This window comes from Rhincodon typus, chromosome 28 (genome assembly GCF_021869965.1).
Source record: "Rhincodon typus isolate 14 chromosome 28, sRhiTyp1.1, whole genome shotgun sequence".
NCBI lineage: Eukaryota > Metazoa > Chordata > Chondrichthyes > Orectolobiformes > Rhincodontidae > Rhincodon > Rhincodon typus.
In genome coordinates this window covers 28,429,344-28,440,104 of record NC_063359.1, presented here as the reverse complement: position 1 = coordinate 28,440,104, position 10,761 = coordinate 28,429,344, and the positions used below count along the sequence as shown (strand labels likewise).

Here is a 10,761-nt window from a genome sequence, read left to right as displayed (position 1 = left end):
TACGCTCGGTTCGCAACAAACAACTGCACCTCCCAGTCGCGAACCATTTCAACTCCCCCTCCCATTCCTCAGATGACATGTCCATCCTGGGCCTCCTGCAGTGCCACAACGATGCCACCCGAAGGTTGCAGGAACAGCAACTCATATTCCGCTTGGGAACCCTGCAGCCCAATGGTATCAATGTGGATTTCACAAGTTTCAAAATCTCCCCTCCCCCTACCGCATCCCAAAACCAGTCCAGCTCGTCCCTGCCTCCCTAACCTGTTCTTCCTCCCACCTATCCCCTCCTCCCACCTCAAGCCGCACCCCCATCTCCTACCGACTAACCTCATCCTGCCCCCTTGACCTGTCCGTCCTGTCTGGACTGACCTATCCCCTCCCTAACTCCCCATCTACACTCACCTTTACTGGCTCCATCCCCGCCTCTTCGACCTGTTTGTTTCCTCTCCTCTATCCATCTTCTATCTGCCCCCCACTCTCTCCCTATTTATTTCAGAACCCCCTTCCCCTCCGCCTTTTCTGATGAAGAGTCTAGGCCCGAAATGTCAGCCTTTCTGCTCCTATGATGCTGCTTGGCCTGCTGTGTTCATCCAGCCCTGCACCTTGTTGTCTCGGATTCTCCAGCATCTGCAGTTCCTACTATCTCTCATGTAAGCAGCAGAAATGCCTTTACACAACTCCTGCAGGTGGTTATGCACAGTCACTGGCAAGGATCAAGGATCAAGGAGAAGCTTATAGGACTCAGCATTTAGAAAGAAAAATAACCAAACCGTAGAGAGACAAAATGTGATCTTATAAAGGAAATAACTCTTCATGAAAAGGTTAAAATATGATTGTTGGCTTTCAAGAGTGTCTTTATGAAAAAGGACAGTCTTTTGTGTAAGTAATTGCAGACCTTAATTTCAGACCTTACAATTTAGCCCAACCTCAGATACATAACTAATGCACAAACAAATGTCAAAACAGAATAAATAAGAAATTTTCAAGAAGCCAAAGGCTTACAGAAGCCTAAAGCACCCCTAATTCCTCAACATGCATGGTAACTCTTAGCTTCAGTTGGTTGAATATTTGCCTTCATAAAGTTTTCCCCAAGTTGGAGGGACTGGCAATTTTGGGAAACTTCAGAAAGGCAGCACAGGTCCCAACCTTTCCAACATTTTGAGCTTGATCCTGAAACATTCCCTTCTGCTCTGTTTGTTGATTTGAGTAGTGGGGTCTGGTTCTAGACAACATAACTGTCCACTTATTTTGGAGATGCCACAGAGATTAACTTAATCTGTTTTTTTTTGTTTGAATACTTCAGGCCCAGTATTCAGGAGAAATTAATTGAGAGCCCTTAAGCTGAAAATTTCAATAAAATGATAGTTATTTTTGTAAGTTTGTGTAAGTTGTATGCTCTTTGTAAAAACAATAACTGTATCTGACCCATTTAAACTAAGGACACAACATTGTTTTCAACAGGAGAAACGCATTGTCTCACTGGATGCAGCTAATGCCCGATTGATGAGTGCCCTGTCACAGTTGAAGGAGCGATACAGCATGCAAAGCCGCAATGGCATCTCCCCGACCAATCCCACTAAACTACAAATCACTGAAAACGGGGAATTCAGAAACAGCAGCAATTGCTAGTTTGATGATCCATATCTGCAAATGCCATTAGTGTATATCATGTGTGCTTACAACACAAGGTGTGTTAAAGCATAGGCAACAGCTAGAGTAACAGAGAAACTTGTGTCCAAATATCTTTTGATTAAGTTTGTTTGTTTATAAGAAGTTCCTTTACATGGCCACTTGGACAAAAAAGCATGTTAATCAGAAAAAAGTAGTAAACCTTGGAAAGTTTCAGACAAATATGTTGCACTGGAGTACCTCTAATGTTTAAGATATGGGGTGCCGAATGTCAACTTAAAGCGTGCAGTCAGATTTTGATGATGAAATTACCATGAACATAAAGCAGTGCTGAGAAATTTTGTTTTCCACCAATGCAGATTCTGTTCGATTACTCCTGGGCCTCTCCGTTTTTAGTGCTCAATTATAATATTCTCAATCTCAAGTGGATCCACTGAACAGTTTATCTGGGGATATTTGGCTATTGCTTTATCTCCACCATAATTGGGTATACAGACCTAAATGATACACCAGTTTTATAGAAGCAATAGTACTTTGTCCCCTCGTTATGTATCACTTAACTTACTGATACTTAGTGTTTTCCAATTTTGAACTCCCATGTGCGAGCTTTGTAGCTCTGTCTATTTTGCACTTTTACCATGCACATGAAGTTTTTTTGGGGAATACGATTTTCTTATTTTTTTGAAGCCTTTTATAAGAAAATGCTACTTCTTACAGCTCATGGAAACATGCGGATTCATGTGCACTTATCTGGATTATACTACTCAGCATATTCAACCAGGTAAAGACATCCTCTAACTTACAGAAGAATGCTTTGAAGGCGCTGGGAGGTGCTGCATAGAAGTTATGTACTGAGAAAGCCTGACTACAACATGATTCTTTGACTGAATAATCAGCTCCTGAATCAAAGTGATATATGAAAGAAGCAGAAAGTAGGCTTGTACTCACTAAGTATGTGAATCACTGCTTTGGATGCATCTGATATTTATTTAATCTTCCCAGTTATCTTCAGACAACTTGTTAAGTTGGTTTAATTTTCATTTATGCACCATTTGCTTTTAAAAATTCCTTTTACTATAAAAGGCTTTTCTGTACAAATTGATGGTGTTGGTGTATCTTCCATATTCTGCTGCTCCCAGAGAAACAGATGGACACTGCTGTTTCAAAAAAAATTCTGATTTTAAAACTAAATCTTTAAAATGATACGGTAAGATTAGTTCTATTAAAATTTATACCTGTGTGTGTTTTGAGGGTATTTAAAAACCCAAGAGAAAGATTAACTCTTCCTGAAAATTTTTACTTTTAACTGTGTCAGTCAATTTTTGCATCAGTACTGTGTTAAAATCCTATGTATCTGACAAACTGTATATAGTTAACATCTGTTTCTGGTACTGCTTGTCTCAAAGTCGCGGCAGAGTGACTGCATCTTTAACTGCTGTTTATGTCGTTAAAAATATGTCTAAAATGCCAGTGGTGGCAAAATAAAACCACTTTATATAGGCAAACAAAATCACTGTGTGATTGCAATCTGTGGTTCTGTAGTTCAAGACCATTTGTTATACTTATTGACTTTTCAGATTTGCAGCATCTTAAGTTGCGTTTGTATTTAGCTACACTGACATATGACAAGTATCATGACTGCACCAGTGATTTGGTATAATAAGCCCACTAGCCAGTTCTTGGTGGTTTCATAGAGAAAAAAAAAGGAGAATGATTGTGTACTGATTTAGGCACTACCATGGAATGCAAGAAGACAAAAGGGGAAAACAACATAGCAATGTCCTGAAATTCTCCCCACTAGCTAAAATAAGATGTGCTATGCATCCTATAACCAACATAAAACAGGAATTCATTGTCAAAAGAGATTTGAAACAAGAAGTCATCTTTTTAAAATGCACTGCTGAACCAGAACATTCTTAACTATACCCATGTAGTAATTAAACAATGTCAGCCTTTCTTAGGATTTTTAAAAAATTATTTTGTATGTTTGTAGTTAAAAGGTTTTATAATTTTCAGTTTTTAAATGCATGTAAAATAATAAGTAAAATACCATGTTTGTAATTTGAATTAAAGTGCACATTGTTAATTTTATTTATTTTATAAACTGTGAAGGCCCTTAAAACAGTAAATGTGTAAAAACCATAGGTATCATTTTTCTGGGTTTCAACTCCTGTACAGTAAACAGAGCCACAGACCTTGAGGTAATGCTCTCCAAACTTCCCAATGTAAATCACATTTTAATGCCTTAGATATCCTGTGACTACAGAGTGAAAATTGATGGCGGCAGGGCGAAAGATCTGGGAGAGTTAGAGATAATTCAGCATGTGGGAGAGTGGGGAGGAGAATTGTTGAGTGGGAGGGGGGGTAATACTTGATTGGGGTGGGAGAGTTAGGGATTTAAAACTGCAAACTGACCAAAAAGCAAAGACTAAAAACCTTGTAGCAGCAATCAGGCCTCAAAACAGATACACCCACCAACAAAAAAATTAAATGAACATTTAAAAAGTAGTCTTACCACAGTGTATGCTAGAGGCGCCGCTGCCGCTGCAGAGATAGTGACCCCCAAAATCTTGTCCTGTGTCACTAGAGTCTAAGAGTCTCTGCCTGAAGGAGGTCAAAGTGTCTTCACAGTCACCAATTTCCTTAACACAGTCGTTGACACTATTTCTTTGCTGTATGTTAGCAATAACATTGGGTAGCTGACACTGGTCTTAGAAGAGAGTCCTAGGGATGTATTACCACTTGCAAGGATCCAGGTATGAACCATCATCTGCTGGGATCTCTCCACATAAACAAAATGTTAGAAAATCATATGTAAACCTTGTAATTTTCAATTCGATTGAAATGAACCATACTTTAATATTAAAAGACCAATTATCCTTACCAAAAAAAAAACAACTTGCTCCATCTTTAACATTGTAACTTCATGCTTAGTACTTGGTAAAACCAAAAATACTTCAAGGGCAGATTTTTCACTGAAAATAAAATGGACGTATTTAGAAGATTCTGTCAGTGTTTGAACAAACTGCGGTAGGAGCTTAAACAGCACTACATTCCAAGGTGCCAAAGGTCTGAAGGTCTGCAGCATTTTTCTTCAGATAGAAGCTTTCCTAAAAAAGGTGACTCTGTTCAGTCTCCTCAGACATAGCATTATGCCAAAGATTTTGCATCTTTTGGCATCTTAGGATACTGCAGGTTTGTTATTTCCATGGGCAGTTCTTAGACTAAAATTCAGAATTATTCCCAGGCCATGAAAAAATCCACGGGCGTCTACAATTAATTGGATTTATATGCTGTGCTGTTGGCTTTGTCTATAAATGTTAGCATGAGAAAAGATAAAAGAACAGTTTAGTTCAAAAAGTTGTTTCAGAGATAGTAGGACCTGCAGATGCTGGAGACCGAAACGTCAGCCTTCCTGCTCCTCTGATGCTGCTTGGCCTGCTGTGTTCATCCAGCTCTACACCTTGTTATCTCTAGTTCAAAAAGTGATTGTTTTGTTTTGGAATTTCCAGCTTTTAAATGCTATGTTGAAAGCAATACCTATCACTCCTTTTCTACAACTGAATTTAAAAATGCATACTATCACAGAATTTGACGTACATGTCCCATACTTTAATTTGCTGCATATCAATCACAGTTTAAAATAGTTCTAATTATTTTGTCCTTAAACGCAGAATTAAGGGACATACCTCCATTAACTGGTGTTTACTGATACTTGTCCTTGGAAAGCTGTTGTACGTTTTATATCCTTACACTTTTGTAAGTATGTTTAAAGTATTTGCTGGACTCACTTCAGCTTACTTAACCTGTAATAATGTACAAAGAAGTTGGTTGTGTTAAATATGTGGCTGTGCAATTTATGTACATTTGCAACTAGACTTATTAAAGTTTTATTTAGCTATTTTAACTGAATTTGTGTCATGTCATTGTTATAATGAGTTTGATACTTGGAACATTTTTGCTACAGTCACTTGCACACATATATGAAGGTGTGACAAATTGGGTTGGTACTTGTGTAGTATGCAGTGAGGAAGAAAGCAATATACAGCAAGAGGATACAAATAAGCTGAAGGAAGGAGTGGACACATGAAATTCAACGCAGAAATAAAATGCGATGTACATTGGAATGAAGAATGAAAGCAAACAATACAAATACAAATGTTCAGTTTTAATGTAGAGGCAGACATGGCAGGGGCAGGAGAGTGTGGCTGCAAAGTGAAGTACACAAGAGTCAGTTGGGTGCACATGGACAGGAATTTGACTTGGTTCAAGTCAGGAGGCTGGAGCAAAGTGTCAGTCAAAATACACAGCACAAAATGAATACTGCCCCACCCAGAAGGGGGAGAATGATGGAGGAGCGCTGTGTGTAACAAAGAACACTACCTACAAGCAATCCAAGTTAAATCTGTATGTAAAAACCAGATTCCTAGAAATACCATTGTGAACACTTTACATGGAGCACTTTCAAACATATTACATAGTGGTCCATAACACAGCCATTTGTAAAGGGTACAGGCTGTTTACTTTTTGGTGGCAAGACTGAACAGAGCTGAAGGTGTTCAGCTTAGAGCAGAATCCAAGAGAAGATTTGATGACGGCATTTAAAAATCAAGTCTTGCTCTTCAGTTCTGAAGCAGCCCATTAGAATCCAAACAATAACTTGGTTTCTCTCTCCACAGAGGCTGCCAGACCTGCTGGACTTGGTTTCACACAAATTCAAAAGTAGCCTTCAAAAGGAAGTTAAAGAAATACGTGAAACAGAAAAAAATTAAAAGGGATATGGGAAAGAGCAGGGTGTTGGACGAACAAAGTGCTGAATGGTCTCCAGTGCTATATTACTCAGCATTTGAGTTGTAATTTATTACTAATTATAGATAAACATCATGACAACATAAATTATGAACTCAAAAGATTCAAGTTATGATACAAAATTCACAAATTCACATCGGAGATTTTTTTCCCTTCTAATCTCAAAAGTAGTATGCCCATTAGGAATTTTTTAAAAACCAAATTGAGAACCAAGGAATTAAAACAGAGATGCAGGGCCAGGTGATGTGTTGTACATGTGTGATATGGGAGCTGGTGGACTCCATTGTGATTCATAGTAACCACATCTGCATCAAGTGTTAGTTGCTTGAGGAACTCTGACTCAGGTGATGAGATGGAGTCTGAGCTTCAAATACTGTGACACATCGGGGGGGGGGGGGCAAGAGTTACCTGGATGCTGCTTTAGGAAGCAGTCACATCCCTTACATTAATCACCTCAAATTTGGTCAGTGGTCAGGGACAGGACAGGGTGCCTATGAGCAAGGCAGTAGAGGGATTAAAGATGGAGTGCTGCAGAAGCATCAGCCTTTGAGCTTGGCTAACAGGTTTCATATTCTTGCTCCCCATGTGGTCAAAAGCAGGATCTGACAGTGGATAAGCAAACTGACCATAGCACCATGGTACAGGGAACCATTTACGAGGGGAAGAAAAGAGAAAATGTAGTTGTATTTGGGAATAGTATAGTTAGGGGAATAGACACTTCGCTGTTGTCAGAATCAAGAGTCTGAAGATTGAGTCCAGGCACCAGACAGGGAACACAATCTCATCTGGGTTGCAGAGGAACTTAATGGGAGCGGAAACATCCAGTTATCATGGTCCACGTAGATAATATATATACCAAAGATATAAGTAGAAAGAGGAAGGACGTTCTGCTGAGGGAATAGGAGCAGCTGGGAGCTATATTAAAAAGCAGAACCAAAAAAAAGTAAAACTCCAGACTACTACCCAAGTCACAGGCTAATTAGCACAAGGTCAACAAGATCAAAAAAAGAGGTAAACACATGGCTCAAAGATTGGTGTGGGGGAGAAATGGGTTCAAACTCGTGGGACATTCACAACAGAACTGGGGAAGTAGGGAGCTGATCCATGGAGACGAGCAGACCGGAATAATGGTAGGATCAGGGTCCTAGCTGTAGATGTGACTTTAAACTAAATAGGGGGTGGTTTGTGGGTTTGTTTGCATGGAGAATTTGAAAATTAAAAGTAAAGGAAGGAGGTAGGTTTGCAGGTTAATGATAGGAATGATTGTTACCAGAAAATAAAGGAAGGGACAGAATCTGTAGGGAAATTTGATAGTAGAACAAGCTCTTAGGCTTTGTATCTTATTCCAAATGCTTCATACATTAAATATTCAGATGAACTGATGGCGCAGATTGAAGTAAATGAGTATGATCTCATAGCCGTTATGAAAACATGGTTCCAAGGATATCGAAACTAGGAACTTAACATTCACAGGTATTTATCCTTTCAGAGAGTCCAGGATGATTGGAAAAGGTGGTGGGGTAGCACTGTTAAGAGCTGAAATGAGGACAGTTGTGAAAGGTGTTCTGGGCTCAGATAATGTAAAGTCCATTTTTGGCAGAGGTTTAAAAAAAAAAGCAGCAAGGGAATTTTTGTCAAAGGGGCGGCACGGTGGCTCAGTGGTTTGCACTGTGCCAGGGACCAGAGTTCGATTCCAGCTTGGGTGACTGTCTGTGTGGAGTTTGCACAATTCTCCCCATGTCTGTGTGGGTTTCCTCCCAAAGATGTGCAGGCTAGGTGGATTGGCCATGCGAAATTGCCATAGTATCCAGGGATGTTTAGGTTAGGTGAGTTAGACATGGGAAATGCAGGGGTAGGGGAATGGGTCTGGCTGGGATGCTCTTCAGAGGGGCGGTGTGGACTTGTTGGGCCGAATGGCCTGTTTCCACACTGTAGGGATTCTGTGAAGACATTGGTAGAAGAAGTTGTGTAGAGACCCCCAAACAGTAGCCATTCTGAAGGAAAGGCTATTAAATTAATAAAATGATAGCAGTACAAAAATAATCAAGCGCTAATTATGGATGACTTCAGTCTTCATGTTGATTGGGTTAATCAATGTGGAATAAAAAGTAACTATGGCAAATGAATTCACAAACTGCATTAGGGATAGTTTCCTAGAGCAATGAATCATGAAACCAACCAGGGAGCAGGCTATCTTGGATCTGGTAATGAGGTAGGTTTAATAAATAATCACTGATTAAAAGATTGCCTAAGAACTGGTGATTTAGAATTCAGTTAGGGCATGAGAAACCTGGGTCAGAAACAATTGTGTTTAACTTAAATAAAGGAAATTACCATGAAATGAGGATAAATTAGCTAAAAAGTGAACTGGGTGAATAGATTTACAAGAACAACAGTAAGCAAGCAGTGATAAACATTTAAAAGAGGTAATTTGTGATTCTTAGCAAAAGTATATTCTATAAGAGGAGACTCTTTGGCTAACCAAGGAAGTTAAAAGGAAAGTGTTAAGTTGAAGGAAAAAAAAACATATAGCGGAGGCCAAAGTTGGTAATCACCCTGAAGACTGGCTGGATTCTGAATTTTTCCAATGAAGATGATAAAGATAAAGACAGAGAAAATAAGCTATGAGGGCAAACTCGCAAAGAACATAAAATGACAATAAAAACTTCTTTAAAAACAAAAGGAAGAGAGGAGGTCACAGGGAACATAGGAATCTTAGAAAATGAATCTGGGGAGACAATTATGGGGAGCAAGGAAATGGCAAAGAAGTTAAAACACATTTTGCATCAGACTTTATGGTGGAAGATACATTCATCCCATTAATACTAAAGAACACAGGGGAGGAATTAAGTACTAGTACCATCATGAAAGCAGTAGTAGACAAACTAAATGGGGCTAAAGGCAGGTACATCCCCTGGTCCTGATGGCTTGCATCCTAGGATCCCAAAAAGAGGTAGCTACAGAGATGGTGGGTTTTTGCAATATTAGATCCAATGCATCTACAATTCTGAAGCTGTACCAGAGGATTGGAAAACTGTGAATGTGATACCATATTCAAAGAAAGGGAGACAAACAGCAGGTAACTTTTGGCCCAATAGCCTAACATCTATTGTTGGAAAAGTGCTATAATCAATTAAGAAAGTAATAATCAGCACATCTCAAAAATTGTAATCTAATTAAACAGAGTCAGCATGGCTTCATGAAAGGGGAATAGTGTCTGACTAATTTATAAAAATTTTGAGGAAGTCTCAACCAGAATGGATAGAGGGGTGCCAGCAGATATGTTGTATTTGGACTTCCAAGGCATTCAACAAAGTACCACACAAACGATAAGATAAGAGTCCACAGTGTTGGAAGTAGTATATTGGCGTGGATTGAGAATTAGCTCATCACCAAGAAACAGCAAGTGGGGTTCCACAGGGATCATTGCTGGGACCGTAAGTTTTTACAATATATTAATGACTTGGATGAAGGATGTGGATGCACTGTAGCCAAATTTAGAGATGACCAAAGTGGTGGAAAAGAATATTGCAAGAGGGATACAAACAGTACAGACAGATATTGATAACAGTGTGGAACTGGAGGAACACAGAAATAAAATAGAGGAGGGGTAAGGGGGGAGAAGGTAAGTGAGATGGTCCTATCACGATCTCTCTAATTATTTTGGAGCTCCCTTCCCCCTCCCCATTTCTGAAGAAGGGTCCCAATCCAAAACGTCAACTTTCCTGCTCCTCTGATGCTGCCTGGCCTGCTGTATTGCTCCAGTTCCACACTGTGTTATCTCTGACTCCAGCATCAGCAGTTCTTAGTATCACAGAGAGATATTGATAGGTTAAGTGGGGAAATGTAAAGTTGATCAGTTGGAGAATAAAAGAAAGAACAGAATATTATTTAAATGGAGAAAAACTGCCAGAAAGTTGAAACACAAAAGGGACTTGGAGGTACTTGTGCACGCAATACAGAAAACTAGCACACAGATTCAGCAGGTAATAGAGTCACAGAGATGTACAGCACAGAAACAGACCCTTCGGTCCAATTCGTCCATGCTGACCAGATATCTTAAATTAATCTAGTCCATCTGTCAGCATTTGGCCCATATCCCTCAAAAACTCTTCTTATTCATATAACCATCCAAGTGCCTTTTAAATGTTGTAATTGTACCAGCCTCCACCACTTCCTCAGGCAGCTCATTCCACACACACACCACCCTCTGCGTGAAAAAGCTGTTTCCTTCAGTCCCTTTTATATATTTCCCCTCTCACCTTAAACCTATGCCCTCTAGTTTTGAACTCCTCTAGCCTGGGGAAAAGATCTTGTCTATTC

The 10,761-nt window shown here is 39.5% G+C and overlaps 1 protein-coding gene across 9 annotated transcripts in view; it reads left to right on the top strand.

Moving 5' to 3' along the window:
- Positions 1–5,536, top strand: part of dab2ipb (DAB2 interacting protein b) — a 201,458-nt gene extending 195,922 nt beyond the window's left edge. For 8 of the 9 annotated variants that reach the window (XM_048613455.1, XM_048613456.1, XM_048613454.1 and 5 more), the window contains one exon: positions 1,462–5,536. In XM_048613455.1, the coding sequence (XP_048469412.1) occupies positions 1,462–1,629 (168 nt within the window). In that variant the 3' untranslated portion in view covers positions 1,630–5,536. The remainder of the gene's footprint in view (positions 1–1,461) is intronic. The other variant, XR_007265039.1, reaches the window with a different exon arrangement.
- Positions 5,537–10,761: the final 5,225 nt, after the last annotated feature.